This window comes from Anarhichas minor, unplaced genomic scaffold (genome assembly GCF_050575085.1).
Source record: "Anarhichas minor isolate MPS153535 unplaced genomic scaffold, ASM5057508v1 ptg000026l, whole genome shotgun sequence".
Lineage (NCBI taxonomy): Eukaryota > Metazoa > Chordata > Actinopteri > Perciformes > Anarhichadidae > Anarhichas > Anarhichas minor.
Window position 1 is genome coordinate 18,566,286 of NW_027466472.1, and position 20,494 is coordinate 18,586,779.

The window sequence follows — 20,494 nt, forward strand, 5'->3', positions numbered from 1 at the left end:
ACATTCTGACCCAGTGAATATTTGACACATGTGCCTATAAATGATTAATTGTCGATTAATGGACTAATTCTTTCAGCACTTTTTCAAATCCATGCAGATGAGAGGTCACATTGCTCCCGTAGAGGTCACTCCCATTGTGCTGTGTGTTATTGTGGCTCGCTGCGACACTATGTGCACCCTGCAGTACCATCTGATAACCTGCCAGAGTTTCAGACGTCACTCCTGCTTGAGTGAGGATCGCAAATACACATCATTGTTTCTCGCGTAATCCAAAGGCAATTGTACTAATCGTGAGCGTTTGGCTTTGGCTGACGAGCAACAGCAGCAGACAATAAGTCAACGCCAGACTCATTGCTGCTGTACGTTCAGGAGGACCCGGCCCTCACTACCCCGCTCGCTCTCTCTTCTCTAATGCCATGAATAAATCATGAACTATACAGTATGTTGTGTGTATATTAATAGATCCTATGCCTATACCAGAACCATCAATCTAACCTGCATATTTGGTTCAGCCACTCACCGAAACCCACAGTTTTTTTGTTAACTATGAAGGATTTGTAGATGAGGAACTTCAGTGATCCAGAGTTTTGACCATGAAATTGGAAATAAGTGAGGGATACTAAATACCTGGATGACCCCTAATTGTTTAGAAATGTTTTCTTTAATTAGTCAATCGGTGTTTATAGAGCAGATTTATGCAAACCACCCCTTTGAGAGGGCCTTTGTAGAAAATGTATGGTCAGTGTCATGTTGGCGTCACAGTGCTCACACTGTGCAGAATGGAAGAAAGGACTTTGTTGTCACCAGTGCACTAAGGAGACTGACGCGACATTTGTGAGGAGAAGAGCTGGATATCTATGTGCAGCTGTTCACAATCAATACCACCATCCCCGTTTGTTTGTTTGTTTGTGCTGCTCTGCTGTTATTGACTGCGCTCCTTCACCTCCTGCAGGCTCCGCCATGTCTGGTTTAGACGGCCTGATAGGTGCTGAGGAGAGAATCATCAACAGCAAACCCAAAATCAGCAACAATGTGGTAAGAGTTTCGCTGTCACTTTTATCATTCTGTTTGTGCCTCAAAGCTTTTTTTAACTTTCCAACTTGCTTTTAACACGTGAATTGAGAGCAGCATTGTTAAAGCCGGATATATTCTGCAAAGATATTTGATTGTATTTCTTTTGTTAAATATCCTAAAAAAAACCTCTCTGGACAGTTTAATTTCATTACCTCGACCTCAGACCGAGGCAATTGAGCTGATGATTGAGTCATTCATTTATTTCATACAACGCTTTTGACATAGCTCTCTTAAATTCAATTTTAATCAGTCAGATTATTCCAGTAACTATGTTGTCATAGTTACAACTATCTCACACTAGGCTATTTGCGTGTCACTCTTTGATCTCTGCCAACCGACCCTCATTCAGATCAACTCCACACTTTGTTCGGCAGTCATCGCATGCTACCTTTCTTCGCCAGACACACTATTCCTCCTCTTGGATTTTCAAACTATGCTTGGCTGCAGAATGTGTGCTGTGTTTCGCATGCTAATCCAACACCCAACTGCAAAGCTGTGTATTTGTGTGTGTGTGAATATGAGCCGTGCAAGTTTTTGAATGCATGCATGTTTCTTTTTTGGAAGTGCCAGTCTTCTTAGACGTAGCAATCTGAGGTTAAAAAATAAAATGTCTTGTCGTGATAATTTTTTCCCCTGTGGGAAACAGACTCTGGACTGCTCTGTCTCTGCAAACAGCAGATCTTTAATTCTGCCTTCTGAACACACACACTTCCACTCACAGCGCTTCTTCTGTAGATGAGAGCTCTCAGTAATGAGTGGCTGTTTAGAAAGACATGTTAACTGTGTGCCTAGCTGAGAGTCTGTTGTTGATGCTTGCAAACCCCCTCCCTCTCTCCTTCCAGTCTGTACAAGACAGCTCCAAGTGTATCATCACCCAAACACAGATAATCTTTACAGTTTACTTCGCTGCACATTCACACCCTCTCGCTCTCTGCCTGCCTATCTCTCTCTATCTCACACACACACACTGTGGTGAGTGTAACCTGGGCTCCCCTGTCTGTGTTGACAGGTGATTGATGAGTCTCTGGATGTTAAAGAAGTGGTTTACAGTGCAGAGAGAGTCAGCGTTATGCATGATGATGAGCTGGTGAGTATAGCGGTGCCCTCCACAGGACTCTTTGGGGAACTGTAGTCGTCAGTAGTGGGGAGAGGATGAAAGAAGGAGGGAGTGTGCAAAGATACTAGTTCTGCAGCGGAATTAAAACGTAAAAAACACAGATTGGGAACAGATCGCAAATCCCCTCTCGTTTTTTTCTGTTTAGGCTAATATGTTTTGGTTATTTCTGCATGGGAGCATGTTTGTTATGTGATTGTATCTGAATGTACACATTGAAAATCTCAGTGATATGATACGATGAATGTGAATCCACAGTGTGAGAATGAGCAGTAAAAAAAGATTCCCCAGTGGCTGTCTACATATGATTAGTTTGTGTCATATGTGCCAGATTACATTGTGAAGATGAGTGTAGGTGACTGTGGTTGTGTGTTTTTACTGAATTGGCCAAGATATTACACGATCTTCCACAAAGACACATTTCATGCATGTGTACACACTATCACAAGTCGATCATTTCTTACATTGGCTTATATTTTAAAGGGAAATTCTTGTATTTGTCAACCTGGGTGCTAATCTTATGTCTTTTCATTATGACTATTGATCAAGATAACAATTCACTCACAGACTCCCCTGTAGATATTTGGGAACACAGATTCCAGCAAAAACAATATTAGATGGGAAGTGCGAGCCTATTGCAGCTTTGCAAAATACTTAAAATGAACAGAAATCCTTGCAAATAGTTCTATTTGAGTCCGACTGAAGCAGATCCACGTCATGCACGTTAGAGACGTAGCAGCCGCAAACACAAGAAGATAGTTTGTGTCAGTAAGTTTCCAAATTGCAAAAGTGAAATGTTAAATGCGGTGAGGCCCGTCACGATAACTACGTTGTCTACTTATCATACTACATATGGACATGACCTCGATCCTTTTTGCTGACCTCCATTAAAACTGTTGCATTTACGTGCCTGTTTTTTTTTTACATAAGAATGTCGGCAACATGATGCAGGAATAAACAGCTGGACTTACGACTTGGGCATTGCGCATTTTTATTAACAGAGCCGAGAGTCCATTTTATTTATTGTTATGGTTGTGTGGTTTTATTTTAGTGATGTTTTATTTATTTAGGATATTTTTATATTTTTTTTAAATTCCGATTTCTGAATATTCTTAAGATTAAGAATTAAAAGTTCATTGTTCTTTGAAAGCGGCTACTTGCCTTATTATGCTTTTAATTTAGCATTATATTAGTGGCATAAAATGGCAAAAACATCATTAATCGCAATTATTTATTTATTACAATAGCGCTCAACAAAAGTAGTTATTGTGACAGGCCTACATTTTGTTATTGAAGTTGTCATGCTCCTTGGTCATAATGAATATTACAAATATGAGAATAAGAGTTCACATACATTTCTTAGATGGTTGAAGCTTTATTAAAAATTGTCATATAACAGCATGAGAACAAAAACTTGAATGACTATTCAGCATAATAAAATGACCTGATTGAGGTAACTACTGCAGTAGATGTGTACGATGTCTTCATTATAACAGCAAAGATAACTTTGTATTGCTTCAGTGGTTAGCTGCGCATGTATTGTCTCCTCACTGTTCCTCTCCCTGTCTTCCTCTCACCCATTTCAACCTGTCAGGAGTCCTACCGCCCCCTGGGAGAGGACTTCAGCTTCGGCAGCAGTGCACTGATTGGCTTGCTGGTGATCGCGGTGGCCATAGCAACTGTTATTGTGATCAGTCTGGTGCTTTTGAGGAAGAGGCAATATGGCACCATCAGTCATGGCATCGTGGAGGTAAGCCACCTGTTATTTGGAGCAGAGTGTGAGGATTTGGGCAAAGGGTGTGAACCGCACACACCAGTGCTCTTAATGGACTGCTGTGTATCTTATTTCAAGTGTCAGATTTACATTAAATTATCAGGGGTCGTGTAAATGGGGCATGGGATAATGCAAGGCAAATTAGATTATAGTCCCTGCAGCATTTGCATACAACACACACAGCATGTTGTTAGCGTTTTCTTCCCCTGAATAAATCAGCCCATTAAAAGAGTGTTGTGTGTCTGTCTCACAGGTTGACCCCATGCTGACACCAGAGGAGCGCCACCTCAGCAAAATGCAAAACCACGGCTACGAAAACCCCACCTACAAATACTTGGAGCAGATGCAGATCTAACCAGAGCCCACAGACGGCACTGTGGAGTCTGACAGAGGACGGCAACCGAGGGGGAACATACTACTGACCAATAACACATGCTATTGTTAAAATAATTTGCATACATCCAAACTCCATTTACTGGTTTGTTCAAAACAATCCTTAAATAATGCTACTACTTCTACTACTGCTACTATTGTACTATAGAGCTCTTTTTGATCATGTTTATTTTGAGAAGGTGATGTATCTGCCATTTTGCATTATGTAAAATGTGATTCTGCAGATTTCTTTGTAATTATCAATATAGCTATCTCAGATCAAGGTGTATAACAGTTCTTCAGACATTTTCTTTATTTTTGAAAGAGAAAGGCAAAATGTAAATGTTTTTGAGTGGCCATCATCAAATCAGCATACCAGACACTACACTTTCGTTTTCCATCATGCAAGTGTCATTCATGCCGTTTCTGATGGTTTCCTCAAAAATAATTGGTGTTTTATTTTGTTCTTCTTCTCAATAGTTTGCTTGTATATGAAGGTTCTTTGTACCAATTAAAATGTATAGTGAAACAACAAATGAGAAAAAAAAATGAAATCATGAATTATTTTCTTTCTGTTCTTTGTTATGATAACAGACGAAATATACATATACAGTTCAAATATATATAAGAATAGATGTTTTTATTCCGCCTTTTTTTCCCCCCAGGAAAGAGGTTATGAGTTGGTTTAGGGTTCTTAGCTTAGTGGTCATGAGTTGTGTTTGCAGGCACACTGTTAGACAGAGTCGGGGAAGGTAAAGGTGTGCACAGACCCCCAGCTCAAACACATCACACAAAACCTACTCTGACCCCTTACTAAGTGAATGTGATAATATATCCCCTCCTACACACACAAACACAACCTTTTTTCAATAGGGAAACGGTATAAATCGATAGATTAAATAATACCTGTTGACATGTGTTACATAGTTGAATGTATCTTGGAAGCTTTTTTTTTTTTCCATACTATGTATCTGACAGGTTCCTATGTGGCTTTGATTTTGAATGCATTGTCACGAACACTGTGACAGCGGGCGATGACATACTACAAACAAATGTCGTTTTGTTTTTGTTTATTTTTCCTGCACAAATTATCTGAAGCAAAAACCAAGTACCAGAAAAACTGCTTTGAAACATATTTTGGGGATAATGTACACACACGTTTTTGGAGCAACTGTTGGCTTTGCTGGTCATAAAGCTTAGAACAGTCTGATGGATCTAAACAGGGCCGGCACAGAGGCACTAACAACATAAGCAGCTGCTTAGGGCCCATCTGCCACCACGGAGCCCCCAAATTAAGTCAAACTGTTCACAATTTTGTAGATTTGAGGGAACTATAAATAATTCTCGGATAACAACAAATGCTAAACAATGAATGATGGCTTTTTTCTGTACCTGAATATATCACATTTGGAGATTATGACAAATAATTCTGGTGGGTACTAAAAACTTTTTGTAGGACTTGGGGGACCTGTAACAAATTTTACAATCTGTATTTGGGGATTTGGGTACCCAGAAAGGCTTGGGCCGGCCCTGGATCCATGACAACTGAAGGAAACTTGGAGCTGGCGGGCTGTGCAGGCAGACAGAGACACACAGAAAGACAAGGCTTGGAGAGCTGATTTCTGCAAAAAAAAAAGAAGCTGTGTATTTTTACAGGTAGAGAATGACACAAACAATTAGGCGAAACTGATTCCTAGAATCCTCTTTTCTCTCTCTCTTTCTCTCTTAGTATTGTCTTTGTATGCCTGTATAGTTGATGTTGCAATCATGGCTTTTTTCCGGAGGATTACCTGTGGTGTGCATTGTTCTTATATGAAATGATATGATATATATTTTAAAGTTTGTTTTCTTGTTTTCTATTATTTCCTCTTCCTGTGACAGTATCTCTGTATGTGACTGTCTCACTATGCACCCAAACAGCTTCAATCTTGTAACCGCCTGCTTGATTGTGGGAAGGGACTGGGAACTAATATAATATGCATATTAGTGATTTAAAAAAAAAAGATTGACACCAATGGAAACAGATTCATGGTTACAGGGGATACACATCAATAAACTCACAACTTCCATATGGATGTGTCATCTTTTCATAGATAGACAGACAGATTGACAGACAGACAGACATAATTGTTTGGTATGTAAGTACAACAAAAGAAAATGCCCACACCACTATCTGAAAGCCTGCCTTGACATATTCAAATTGCTTGTTTTGATAGATCAACAGTCCCAAACTCAAAAATATTTAATTTAATATCAGAAAAGACAAAAAAAGGCAAATATTCGCATTTGAAACTGGAACCAGAAAAGTTAGGGCATTATTTAATTAGAATTACTTGATGGATCACACGATTATCAAATAGTTGCCTATATCTGTTGACCAATAAGTTAACTAATCGTTTCCTTAAGGCTTGTTTTCGTTTCAAAAATCATCTATTTATTTCAATTTTTTTAGGGATGTTTGTTAAGTCTCATGTTTGTCCTGTATTTTGTGAAGAAGAAGTAGTGCTGCCTCGTTGTATCAATCCGCCTGTGTTCCGCTGAGTAATACAATCTCTGAAATGAGGCTCATAGAGTGTGAAAAGTAGTTTGTTTCATGAAAACAAAAACAAACAAAAAGTTATCCATACGCAATAATGTACTATCAAAAACCGACCTACAGTCTATAATCTGTGGTCTGAAAAATTGCTCCATCGAAACGTAACTTGCAATAAACCCACTTAAACCCAAAATCTTCCAATAGCGGGACAGACTAAACTAGAGCAGGGGTCTTCGTTTTTCAGGCCAAGGACCCCCAAACTGATAGAGAGATGGAGCAGGGACCCCCGACTATATATTTTGTATACAATTGTGTTTTATATTGAACTGGGCCTAGTGCCATGTATAAACATACCTTGTTATTGTGCATTCAATACTAAGCTATTCAAATAATATACAGATTCATGTTTTTTGGTAGAGTTACAAAACGATCCATTTTCACTCGTAACAATTGTGTGGGAAAAAATAAATAATAAAAACATAAATATCACAACCCCCCTGCAGTACCTCCGCGGACCCCCTAGGGGTCGCGGACCCCCTGTTGAAGACCTCTGGACTAGAGGATAACAATAGGGGAAAACACACATCATAGCATATTTTGCAACATGACCAATTACCTTCATTATATTGTATATTAAACATTTTAAAGGGCATAACACACATACATTTTGCATTGAAAATAAAATACAAAAAATTGTAAACAATACAACAATGGCTCCTACAGAAATTGATCCATTTCATTCCCCACAGATTAGGGGGGATTCCCGTTTTGAGGAGGATGCTATTTTATGAGACAGAAACTTATAGCTCATCATGAATGTAACCAAAATAGAGACTCAAGAGTGAGTCATCGTATCATTGCACAATCTATGTAACTAAGAAGAATCAGAAGCGCGGATACAGTCATAGTAGCTACTGATACTCAAATCAGGTTGTATGAAACCTTCAAGATTGATGGTGTGAAATTATAATTTCAGACTATAGTCTCAAAATGCTCACAGATGTGTGATCTTCAAATGAAAAATCGATTTGTGCGTAATTTGGCTACTCACAAATGCCGGTTCCAATCTACACACACATACCAAGCCATTTGAACACGTGTACGTTCACACATCACAACATGAATAAATATTAATATTTAAGGAACAGATTTTCAACTTCACATATCTTTTTTGTATTTTAATCAATCAGCGCTTTTGAATTGTGTCCAGGTTGATATATAATGTTATAAATGCTTCGAAACACGACAACAAATTGTGAACTCCAAGCACTGTCAGTATTCTAATAGAATTAATTGCGTGCTTTTATTTATTTCATTTTTCTGCAGTCGTTTCGCATAAAGGGTCATTAAAAAAAAAAAAACACACCAACCTGTGGCAGGTGAACAGGAAGTCACGACAGGTGCGGGAGACACGCCCGCAGAAACCTGAAGCTCTCGGAAAGAGTTTTTCTCTCCACCGTCTCGTCCAGTTTCTCTCCGTGGGATTCACGGGCGACATATTCGGGCCTGACAAGACATTTGTGAGCACATCGACCGGAGAGCAGACTTCTTTTGAAGACACCAGAAGACATATGTCTTCGTTGTAACCTGAACGCTGTAGATTCTTTGTTTTGTTTTGTGCTTGCAGGTTGAATTCGTTGACAAACACAATAATCATCTCTCGGCGACCAAAGGCCTGTAGGTTCACCTCGGAAAACAGCCCGTGGACGCACCAGAGACTACTACGATAAAAAAACAAGAAGAGAAGTAGTTCACCTGTTTTTAGGTCCTTTTGATTTTACTCTTATTAGTCTAGCTGTGACGTGATGGACTACATGGATAGTGGACTGAGATACACCCCAAAGTCGGTAAGAAACTTGTAGGATTTCTGTACAGCCTATAGGTCATCTAGCTCGGGCGGATGCTTTGTTTTAACCTGTTAAATACTGATTTAATGTTCGTGATTTGGGAAAGAGTTTGGGTGTTTCCTGAATGACACGCTTTCCTAACATTGGCGCATATTTGTGTGACAGTGGCGAGCAGTAACAGGAAGTGAAACAAACGAATGCAGAGTCTAACTTAAGAGATCAGTCAAAGTTAGTGTGATCTTTAGGTAAATTAACCTTCCCATAGCAAAACCGTCAGACATGAAGTAGAAAGGTCACCTGTGTGTTCATTCTACAGGTACACACAACACTGTATACAAATCTACAGTCTCAGCCGGTCTTATCACCAGCACACTGGTTTGCCTTAGGACAAACATGTTACTAAGTAAATCCAGCACTCAGAAGCTGAGAAAAAACCTGCTTTCACTTCTTTGCCAAGCTTCTGGTTCTGTACTGATTAGAGCCTCTGCCAGGAGTTTAATTTTGTATATTTCTGGGTGAGCTTTTAAACTTGTTATTCCTGCGTTTAAAACAAAAAAAAAGCCCAAAAATGTAATCTTTAGATTTGCAAATACTACACAACCCCCCCCAAAAGTGTGTAATTTTAACACAAGAAATCAATAAAGGCCTACACATTGTGATAGATATTCATAGGATGCATATGTCAGATCTTTTTTTTCATTCAAGTAAAAGCAGTAGTTCATCAGAAAATATTAGAAATCCTTTTTATAAAATCTTATGTCCTTTGTCCCATGCTATAACTTTCTACCAAACGTCCTTGTAAATGTAAAAGGTTTTTGAGATATTCCGCAAACAAACGAGCCCTTTGAGGCTGCACTTGCCCAGCTCATTTTCTCTGCATGGGGCCTAATTTCCAAGAAGTTGGCTCAATAGGGGGAAAAAAAAGTATTGAAGCCTCTTAGCACCTGCAGTATGAAGTAAGTGATGCTCCAAAACCCCAAAGCTTTAAACCGACTCAAAGCTTTGGATCAAACCTTTTTCAAATAGTGATTCTCTCTGTAGAACCTCCCTGAGCTTCATCAGTGAAGGTCCTCAGCAAGCAAAGCAGGCAGGCATCGAGGGCCTGACACCTGAATTCCTCCAAGTTCCTTCGCTCTGTTGTGACTTGTTCACTTGAGTCCTTCAATTCTGTCCACTAACATCTGTTCGTGATTACTCCACACACAATGTGATATGGATAAACATAAAGGCATTTTGTCCTTTCATTTTCAATCAGAGGAGTTGTTAGGACACAGTGGGGCAGATCTGAGGAGTAAAGTTGCTGTGCTAAGTGTTTTTTGGTCATTGACAGTGAGGCTGGGTAATAATTAAAGGCATTTAAAATATGTTGTTATTGATTACATGGTTTGTATTAAGATTTACATTTCTGTTGTCACCGAGATTAATAACCAGGTTCCTGTTACACATTAGGTAATTGACATTTTAAGGAATATACTTTGATTATTTTAGAGTTTTGTGTGACAGATTTTAGTTTTTAATTGTAATTATATTGATTGAACTGTATGAATACTGTTAAAAAAGCTCACAACAATGTATACTTAATCAGTTAATATTTATGGTTCCTTTGAAGAGTTATGAGTCACAATTCTGGTTATTTAAAAAATGATTTGTTGCCACGAAAGCTCCATCTTGTTTATACGTAGATTAGGTGTTCTGACATGTTCTCGCTGTTTCTCAACTTAAAATCTTTTTCCCTTTTTAATTTGTAGCTTGGTATTTAAATATGTAAATATGTGACGCAGGTAATAATATTTTGGTTAAGAAACAACACAGAGCCATGCATATCCATATCTATTCCACAGACTCTGCAATGAGCCTTTGAAATGGGAATGACAGATGTCAAACCTGCTCTTTTAAGACAAATGCTTGTCGTCATAGTTGCAGTATAATTCCTTCTCATTCAGAGTATCAGGTTTATACAAGCAGAGAGACTGTTGTCCTCGGTTGTTGAAACCGGTTGTTGCAGGTACAAAATCTCAAAGCCTCGGGAATCTTTTTAGACTTTTTTTAAACATCCCATAGTTTTTAAGATGATCTTTTGTTTGCCCGTGAAGTTGTCCAGTTCAACAGGGACCTTTTTAATTTTCTACTACAGTACAGTGAGCACACAAAGAAACTTGTTGTTGTTCCACTACAGATCAGCAAGTGGTTTGTTCCCAGCAGGTTTGACAGGATTTTACATGGTGAAACCTTTGTACTCCCTCCCCCCTCCGTCTCACCTCTTTAAGGTAACCACGGGGCCGTGACTCATGCATGAAGTTCCCTTCTTATTCATTTACAGCACCAGATACTGAAACGGTTCTTTCCGTTTTGTGAATCGATTTTGAATGAAAACCGGCTCAGATTTCTTCCCCTTAACAAAGCCACTAGTCTAAGAAAAACATTTTGTTATATATTAGAACATAGTTTATCTGGTTGAGGACCTCTTAGGTAGGTCACCACAGGCTAGGAGCATTCCTAAAATACACAAGTAGGCCTACCTACTTGCTGTTTGCTGCTGTCGCTTATCTTCAGCTGATTATCTACTCCGGTAGAGTTGAAACTCTTCTCTTTGCAGCTTTATGTCCACAAATGTCTTCCCGCTCCAGTGAAATGGTTGGAATTCATATTTTGAGGTTGTTGTTATCTTAATATAGACCCTGTGTCCGTCATTCATCCATACATTAAACTGTCTTGTCTGTCTTCTAGGACAAAGACTGGGACACCTCTGTCCAGTTCCTGCCAGCATCGGATAACAAAAAGTTTGAGAAGAAAAAGGGTCCGGGGAAAGTTGGGGCTGTGATCGGTGTGGTGATCTTTGCTGCCGTTATTGCTCTTATGACCGGACTGCTGGTCTGGCATTTCCACTGTAAGAACTCCTTCCTTGATATTCATTTGATAATGGCACACAATAGCAAACAGTTCATGAAAAAGGATGTAAAGAAGTAACTCTATCACAGTTATTTTTTAAAGTTAAAGTCATTTTTATTTGGTGTTTACATTATTTTTGATACATTGCATATGTGTACTTTTTATATTCCCTCTGTAGAGCTCTTAGAGTTGCCACATTGGTTTTATTCAAGCTAATGTAATACATGATGAGGAAATAGTTTAAGAATTGTTTTTAATTACTGGATCCACATTAGGACTTTCCTCTGTATTTCATTGAAATCTGCTGAGGTTTTGAAATATATTTTTAACAACGTACAAGTTTTTGATGAATGTTCTTGGGCAAGTTAAATTCTGTATATTCTGTCTGATTATTTGCACATGCAAATGGCTAAAAGCTAGGAGGAGGGGTTAAAGCTCTATCAGTTGAAACAAGTACACCTGGGGGACTTAAAACTTCACAAATCGAAAGATTTTTGACACATTAGGGATAAAAGTTAACAAAACCACAGCTCAGAGATAAAATAGGCTGAACTCCTGTGCAGTGTGGGTGTGTAATCTCAGTCTTGTCTATGTGATCCTGCAGTCCGTAAAGATGTGCGACTCAAGAAGATGTACAGCGGCTCCATGCGGATCACCAACCAGGCGTTCGTAGAGGCCTACGAGGACTCCAACAGCTCCGAGTTCAAGGCGCTAGCGAAGAAAGTGACTTCACAGGTGAGAGGGACTGCTGCTCAGGCCTCCACAACACTGCCCTCTCCTCAAAAATGGAATTGAGTGTTTTCAAACCGCATTCATTCATTCATTCTCTGTTGCAATGCTGCTCTTGTCTCTTTCAGCTTAAATCCATCTATGCCAAAAGTCCACAGTTGGTCAAATACTATGTTGGTTCTACAGTTCAGGCTTTCAGGTAAGGCTCCTTCATTATGACCTCTACCAAGAGGGCCATGTTTCCTTTCCTGTTTGTCTGTTTGTGTGTTGGTTAGCATGATATCGCAAAAAAAACAATGACATTTGGGGGAAAACTAGCTCACTGGATGGTGATTTTCTTTCCTCTTTTTTGGTGTGCATGCATGCAGATCCAATAGCACCAACTAATCTCCAACATTGTTATTTAAATTGCAAGTTCAGAAGATTTTGAATGCCAATGTGAAGATTTCCATCACCAGAAATAGATTGGGTTTACTGTTCACTTCAGTGTAGTTTAAATTGTATCAGTCTGTAACATAGAATCTGGGAAGAACACATTTTTCAAAAGACCATTTTTACATAGCTATAGTTGGGAAGAGACATTATATTGCATACACCATACACCAATTTCCAGTATTTGATAAAAGACTAATAAGAGCATTGATATAGCCATACACACATACATCTGTATGACCCTTATAGTAGAAGTAACAATTAGTTTGTTTTACTTTGCTCCGCCTCTGCACTATTTCATTCTTGTCTCATTGCCCTCAGTGAAGGCAGTGTTGTTGCCTACTACCTGTCCGAGTTCAAAGTCCCTACGAGCCAAGAGGCATCTGTTGACAAAGCCATGTCTTCACTGGAGAAGCTAGTGGACAAAGAGCGGCGAGTCATGTCCAGACCTGGCAACTCTCTGGTCCTTGAAGATGTGATATCTTCAGGTAGAGGCAAAGCAACTGAGGGCCAAACTGGCATTGTTTGTGATTCAGTCCATAACCCATCATGCTGTTTTGCTTATGGTTTGTTGTAGAATGTCAAGTTCTGTCTGTTTTGCTGTCAGCATCCTCATCTAAGTTATTTGTCATGTGTTTCATCTCACAGCACTTGATGACCGACTGGTTTCAACATCATTCGCCAGTAAGTGCTCATCTTAATCTATTTATTTTTGACATCTGTAGTATCTTGCATGCGGCAGTTCTGTTGAAGTGATGAGGAAGGATGCTCCGTGGACACTGTTCTTGCTGGTATAATAAAGTTTATTACAAACAAGCAACACATGCCATTACGGACGTCTAGATCGTCCGGAGGTCTCAAGTCGAATCCGAAAGTCCTGCCTTTAGGGCTCTCGCTTCATCTTTATATAGGGTACATGTCATGCAACATCTGGGCGGTTCATAAGAGAATGTATGTGGTCCCCTCATTCTACACATCCACCCTTCTGCCCCTGGTCTCCTGCACATCTGGTTTTCATCTAAGACAACTACACTTGGGGTCTTCGCTGTACTGTGTAAGGCCTGAAAATATACCACACATCTCATCCATGCAAGTAGGGAACAGCAAACGTGTCTTACCACATAGTTCATGGGGTTTGAAACATGTTACCATAGCTGAACTCATTATTGATTGTCTCTTGTTACATTCTTCTGACATATAGTTGGCAGATAACAAATAGGTTTTTGTTTGCCACTTGTCTTTCTACCCAGCAAGAATTAGAAATTATGTAATTTATACTCTTCAGAAAATAGCAGTCTGACTGGCATGATGAACATGTAGTTGAGCCATATTTGGGCATCCAATTTGTTGTTAAAGATTTTAAAAGGAGTGTACAGGGCTGAAACTCTTCTCTCTATTTGGCAAAAGCGTCATTGTGACTTGTTTACTTTAAGTACAGTGTTTCATCACATTCCGAAAATTGTATATACTAAAGTACAAATTAGACAGCTGTTGCAATTGAGCATGCCCAGTGATATCAGAATAAGTTTGACAGTCTGTAATTCAATTTGCATTGAGATAATTGGGCTACTGCAGTCCTGTGATTTACAAAGTTGAATGGGAACACCCCTCAAAGTCATTGTTTCTGTCTCAGAATCTTTGAAGTTTACAGAACATACAAAGACCAATCATGTCGGGCAGATCCAGTCGCCTGGCTTCCCTGACAGTCCATATCCCCCCAACACCTTCATCCAGTGGCAGCTGAGAGCAGACCCCAACTACGTCATCAAGCTTGAGTTTGATACGATGAATCTTGAAGAGAACTGCACGAATGACTTTCTCAAAATCTACGATTCCCTGACGGTCATCGAAAGCAGCGTTATGGACGAGTGAGTTTTTCCTTTGGTCTCATCTAAATACAGCTTCAAGGAGATACATAGCTCACCAGCCTTCTGTACTCTTATTTTCATGCAGTGGCATATTCTTTTCGATTGGGATAGAGAGGACTACATCTAGTATGTAAGGCCCTCTGCTGGTCAGATGCTGTGTTTCTGATGTACACTTATACTGCATAGAAAGGTGTAGTTGCCTATCATTGCCTGGGTTAAGACACAGAATAATCAGAATTGCGATATGACAGTTTAGAGTCGAAATATGGGAGCAAATTAGATGAAAGAATTTGAGAATGTGAAGTCATTAGTGGCATTCTTGCCAATTTAAACCAAATTGGAAACTAGATAACATCACATCAGTGAACAGTGCATATAGAAAATGTATGTTGTCTGTTTTTTCTTCCTCAGGATGTGTGGGTACTTCTCGCCTAGTGAACCATTGGCCTTTCTGTCTTCTGGCAATGTCATGCTGGTGACGATGGCCTCAAATAATGAGAAGAACTACCCAGGTTTTAGAGCAAAAGTCTCACAAATCAGAAGCAAAGCTGAAGGTAGGGATTAATGTTTGAACCTCTTTGTTAAGAGCTGCACTATATATGTTTGATATTTGGACAAATCTTGACACTAACATGTATTTTTAACAGGTGCGAAATGCGGTGGCCAGCTGACAGGTGAAAAAGGCACCTTCACTTCTCCCAACTTCCCAAATTACTATCCTCCGCGAATTTCGTGTCAGTGGTCGATCCAGGTGAGACGACAGCACTTAATCGACACGTTATACACGGCTGTATCATATGTTTCTGTTCAGTTATGCTCCTCTGAAGGTCACATGTCACCATGTCAGTAAGTTTTTACTCGTCTCTGTCAATCGTTAAGGTCCCTACTGGTAAGGCGGTGAAGGTGACGTTCAAAAAGTTCCTCTTGTCTGAGCCCGGGCAGGAGGAGATTAAGGACTGTCGCAAGGACTACGTGGAGATTAACGAAAAGAGGTGAGTCCATGCTTGTATCTCTTAAAACCACATAGGAATTGCATAACAGATCAGATGTCCCACTACCTGTGCACGACATCCTCAGATTGTGCGGAGAAAAGCCTGACGGAACATTGACAGAAACCAGCAACACCAACACAATGAGCGTGGTGTTCATGTCTGATGCCTCCTATGTGGACCGAGGCTTTGAGGCATCGTATGAGGCCATTGACGTCAAAGACCGTAAGGGACTCCCCGTTCCGCTAATGGATATTTCTTGACACTAAGCAAGTGTGTATCTTGTGTTAACCCTGTCATGTCATCCACAGCTTGTCCAAAGCAGTTCCAGTGCACAAATCAGCGCTGCGTTAAAACAGCGCTCAGGTGTGATGGCTGGAATGACTGCGGAGACATGAGTGATGAATTAAAATGCAGTAAGTACTCTGAATATACTCAGGAGTAGTAGTCAACATCAATAGTGTAATTATTCTCTACATTGTTGGCACACAAAGTGAGTTCAACTGTGTTTTCCTCCAGAGTGCAACTCATCGGCTATCAGTTGTAAGAATGGGTTGTGTAAGCCCATGTTCTGGAAATGTGATGGCGTAGATGACTGTGGAGACCTCACAGATGAGCTGAACTGTGGTAAGACCTGTTTGCACTCATGGAGGATGAATTTAACATGAGCTTTGGAAGGTCAGTTTTCTCATGCCGGTCTATTTCTTTTGTTTTCTAAGGTGGATGCAAATCCGGACAAATAACATGCAAGAATAACAAATGTGTCTCCGAGAAGAATCGCTGTGACGGCACAGACAACTGTGGGGACGGGTCGGATGAACTCGACTGTGGGAGAGGTAAGACTCCTTTTCTAAACTGCAAAAAATATCTCCAGATATCAGTCACTTATACTGTACACTATCTGCTCAGCACTAAATGGCAGACATAAATACAAATATATGTGAATAAACTGGAGCATGTAGCTGCAAAAGAACCAAATGTGAAGATGTCTTTATCAGTTTAAAATGTTTGCACATGTGTGACGAATACATTTTAGGGAACACATAATTGATGATTCTGAAATGAGTTTTCCCCTACATTTAAGGAAACAATACAGGGCCCGTTTCATAGTTTGAATTTTCTTCCCTCCCTCTCTCCGTAGGCACTGATGTGAGCTGCAGTGATCTCACTTATAGATGTAAAAACAATGAATGCATCAGTAAAGTGAACCCAGAATGTGACAACACACCGGACTGTGAAGATGGATCTGACGAGGAGAATTGCGGTATGTCCCAATGAAAACCTCAGTGGGTGCATGTACTCAGATATTCAAAACTAGTATCGCAATCTGCATTGTTAAGCTTGTATGACAAAACAGATGTGAACTTCCAACCACTTCAGGCACGACAACAAGCTAGCCCTGTGATTGATTGTTTACGTTGCAGACTGCGGGAGGAGTATATTCAAGACGTCGCGTATTGTGGGCGGTGAGGATGCAGATGAAGGGCAGTTTCCCTGGCAGGTCAGCCTCCACGTCAAAAGTTTCGGTCACGTGTGTGGAGCGGCCATCATCAGTCCAATGTGGCTGGTCACTGCTGCCCACTGTGTGCAAGATGACGCTCGAACAAGGTAGCATCTTACTTTGTGTTTTATGTTCTCACTGGCAACTAGAAATCTTTTTTTTTTTTTTTTTTTTTTTTTGTTGCAATATGCCATTATGTATCAAATCAGAGTTCACGCTCGCAGCTCTTTCAGAATAAGTCTAGATGTCTGGTGAAAATTCAACTTTATTTAGCAGATGCTCCGTCAAAAATAACATCTCGATATTTTAGGTCTTTACACGGTACATATTCTGATGTAGGTTGATATTTATGCATTTTCTCTGAAGGTGACTGGACACTGGGATTTTTATAACAATGGTTATTAAAATATTTATTTGTACAAAATATAATATTTATAAATATATTGTAAATGCTTTTAAACATTCAGTTTATTTTGCAGACAGTCTGAGTCATCACATACACTCAGGTTTATTATACATATTTTCTCATGTGACGCTTGTGCCACATGCTGTGCCTGTCTGTAGTTTTCGTAGAATGAGAATGAACTTTGCGATTTGTTTTGGTACATATCTTCAGATTCTCCCAGCCCGGCACTTGGGAAGCTTACCTTGGCCTTCACCGTCAGGGGAATATTGGACCATCCGTGGTGAAGAGAAACCTGAAGAAGGTCATACCCCACCCTAACTACAACGCACACACCTATGACAATGACATCGCCCTAATGCAGCTGGACAGTCCTGTCAAATACTCGGATTACATCAGGCCCATCTGTATGCCGGCTCCCCAACATGATTTTCCAGTGGGTAGCACTGTGTGGATCACCGGGTGGGGCGCCACTCGAGAAGGAGGTGAGTTTTCACAAAACAAACCCTGTATTTCTCATTTTGATGAATACTTGTAGCCACTAATACTGAAACATTTGAATAAATGCTGAGACCAAAACTTAAGCTGAAGTAACTATCCAGTGAGTGAAAGAATATCAAAATTCAATTACAGTTTTTAATTTTGTTGATGGTGATGCTCCGTTATATACTGGGTATTCATAATTTGCTAAGATATTTTAATTGTATTAGCTCTATATTTGCTGACAGATAGATGTCATGTAGATGCGAATGCATCTTTTTATATCTTTTATAACTTTTCTCTGATGAAGGCCTGCCATTATTACTTTAGAGGCCCAACCTGATAACATGACATTTAGACCTCAACATAAGCGTGATGGTGTCCTATTGTTTTTGTGATACAGGATTTGCTGCAAAAGTGCTCCAAAGGGCCCAGGTCCGAATCATCAACCACTCGGTGTGCAACGATTTGATGGGAGGGCAGATCACGTCTCGGATGTTGTGTGCCGGAGTGCTGGCCGGAGGAGTCGATGCTTGTCAGGTACTTGAACCTCATGCTGCCCTGCTTTCTTTCTTATTGTTTCAGCTTTCTCCCCAAATGTTTTACCAAATAAGGCATATGAATATTTTATCAACATGTAAATTTGACAATTAGCTAGGAATGTAACAAGAGAAGGAGGTGGTGTCAGAGGAAAATGCGGGGCAGAGAGACAAGAAAATGCCCCACACTGCCCCCATGTAGTAACTCTCACATGTACCTGTATTCATCTCTGTTAGGGGGATTCTGGCGGCCCTCTGTCCAGTCCGTCCGGGAGTCGTACGTTCCTGGCAGGAGTGGTCAGTTGGGGTGATGGCTGTGCCCGCAGGAACAAACCTGGCATCTACACAACAGTCACCAAATTCCGTGGATGGATCAAAGAAAAGACAGGAGTGTAGACCACTGAAAACATGGCCTAACAAGGTCATATTGACATGAACACAGACTGATGACAAGTACCAAAGTACGGCTTGTTGCTTCACCGCTCTGACTTTCCAGCTGATGTGGTGGCGTTGACTCCCAGTCGCAGCTGCAGTGGAAAATGCTTGAAAAGCAATTGAAACATATTTTATGACTGCGATTTTATGAGGGTGGGGATGATGAAATGTTTTTAAATGTAAATAAAGGTTTTATTTTTGCGTTGTTTTTTGCTGTTGTTTTTTAAGCTTGTTTTAAATGGAGAACAATGTTATGTGCCGCACATGAAATAGATTTTAAGTGTGATTGTTACACATATACACAATAAAGTTATTATTATTATGTACATGAATAAATTATGCGTCCTTGCACTCTTTTGTCTTGTGTTTTATCAGTAGATATAAGAATGTCCGACCAGTTTTCCTTGTCTTTGTTCTGAATTTTGTAAATTAAAAATCTAAATTACAGCAAGCTCGTTCCATCTTACCTCCTATGGCTTGGTATCTTACTCATATTAGTGATGTGATTGTTCTCTTTGGAAAGCATTGCCCTTCTCATCATGGATGGCATTTTATATTAACAGTGAACTGCTTTTCTATGAGCATAAAATATATCAGCATGAACAAATTTTGGTTTTGTTCGAGTATAAGCTTTCATGATGACATTGCCTCTAATCCATCCAGTACAATGTTAGCTTTCCAGTTTAATTTGTCTTGAATCTGTGTAAATGTGGTTTTATAGCAGATGTTTTTAAATAAAATATTTCTAATATATAACCTCCAATTCTTTGCACTTATTTTTTCATGCTCTGTATTTCATCTGATTTTTTGGAATGATTTTTGATCACTTTACTTAACATCCAACCTATTTGCATTGCATTGTGCCTTACTTAAACTGAATTAATATTTGAATTGTCTTGTTCACTCTGCCATGTTCATTACAATGTATGTTTTATCCTGCTGAAGTAGACCATGTGTGTCTATTTCAGCAGGATGTTTTTTCAGAACTATCATTTTTTATATTGTATTTATAGTTTCACTCATAGTGACAAAGCATCACTATTGTTTGGAGTTAATGCAGCTGTATAAACCAATTTCTACCTAACACACACACTCACATTTGCGTCTTTTGTAGTTGATAATTAATTATTCACTATACATCCTATACTTTGTTTAGATACTTTGTCATCAATATTACGTAGTCATGTCATATGTATATACATTTTGTGTTCTTTGTGTTTTTTTATTGTGCAAATAAACTAATCTAAACTAACTGAGAGACTGGAGAGAGATTGACACTATGTGATGGACATTACTGCAGAATAGAGAAATGATGGGATGTCCGAAAGAAGTGCTAATTTTGGACCATTTGCAAATTATATTTTGTGTTTTTATTTTGCGTTTCATACGTGTCTCCATTGTCCTCTGTTGCGTGTATTTAAACAAAATACTCAATGTTTGATTTTGAATGGTCCAAACGGATTGGATTATATTACATTTTTAATTAAATGGATTATGTTTCTGATTACAATG

At 39.5% G+C, this 20,494-nt stretch overlaps 2 protein-coding genes across 2 annotated transcripts in view; both read left to right on the forward strand.

Moving 5' to 3' along the window:
- Nucleotides 1-4,888, forward strand: part of aplp2 (amyloid beta (A4) precursor-like protein 2) — a 50,893-nt gene extending 46,005 nt beyond the window's left edge. Inside the window, exons 15-18 of the mRNA XM_076100378.1 lie at nucleotides 953-1,035; nucleotides 2,084-2,161; nucleotides 3,783-3,938; nucleotides 4,216-4,888. Coding sequence (XP_075956493.1) covers nucleotides 953-1,035; nucleotides 2,084-2,161; nucleotides 3,783-3,938; nucleotides 4,216-4,317 — 419 coding nt within the window. The 3' untranslated portion in view covers nucleotides 4,318-4,888. The remainder of the gene's footprint in view (nucleotides 1-952; nucleotides 1,036-2,083; nucleotides 2,162-3,782; nucleotides 3,939-4,215) is intronic.
- A 3,787-nt stretch (nucleotides 4,889-8,675) lies between these two features.
- On the forward strand, nucleotides 8,676-19,662 carry st14a (ST14 transmembrane serine protease matriptase a). Its single transcript, XM_076100379.1, has 19 exons — nucleotides 8,676-8,717; nucleotides 11,445-11,604; nucleotides 12,211-12,341; nucleotides 12,464-12,534; nucleotides 13,089-13,255; nucleotides 13,416-13,451; nucleotides 14,401-14,635; nucleotides 15,047-15,189; nucleotides 15,283-15,386; nucleotides 15,515-15,627; nucleotides 15,713-15,849; nucleotides 15,936-16,040; nucleotides 16,144-16,251; nucleotides 16,344-16,460; nucleotides 16,766-16,888; nucleotides 17,049-17,232; nucleotides 17,742-18,013; nucleotides 18,412-18,548; nucleotides 18,785-19,662. The coding sequence occupies exons 1-19, from the start codon at nucleotides 8,676-8,678 to the stop codon at nucleotides 18,941-18,943; spliced, it is 2,544 nt and encodes an 847-aa protein (XP_075956494.1). The 3' UTR covers nucleotides 18,944-19,662.
- The last annotated feature ends 832 nt before the right edge of the window (nucleotides 19,663-20,494 follow it).

Excerpts from the sequence above, each read along its gene's own strand:
- st14a (XM_076100379.1), top strand. The coding sequence starts at position 8,676 with ATGGACTACATGGATAGTGGACTGAGATACACCCCAAAGTCG. Across the intron at positions 12,535-13,088 it reads TCTACAGTTCAGGCTTTCAG|TGAAGGCAGTGTTGTTGCCT; the intron begins GTAAGGCTCCTT and ends CATTGCCCTCAG. Across the intron at positions 17,233-17,741 it reads CAAGATGACGCTCGAACAAG|ATTCTCCCAGCCCGGCACTT; the intron begins GTAGCATCTTAC and ends ACATATCTTCAG.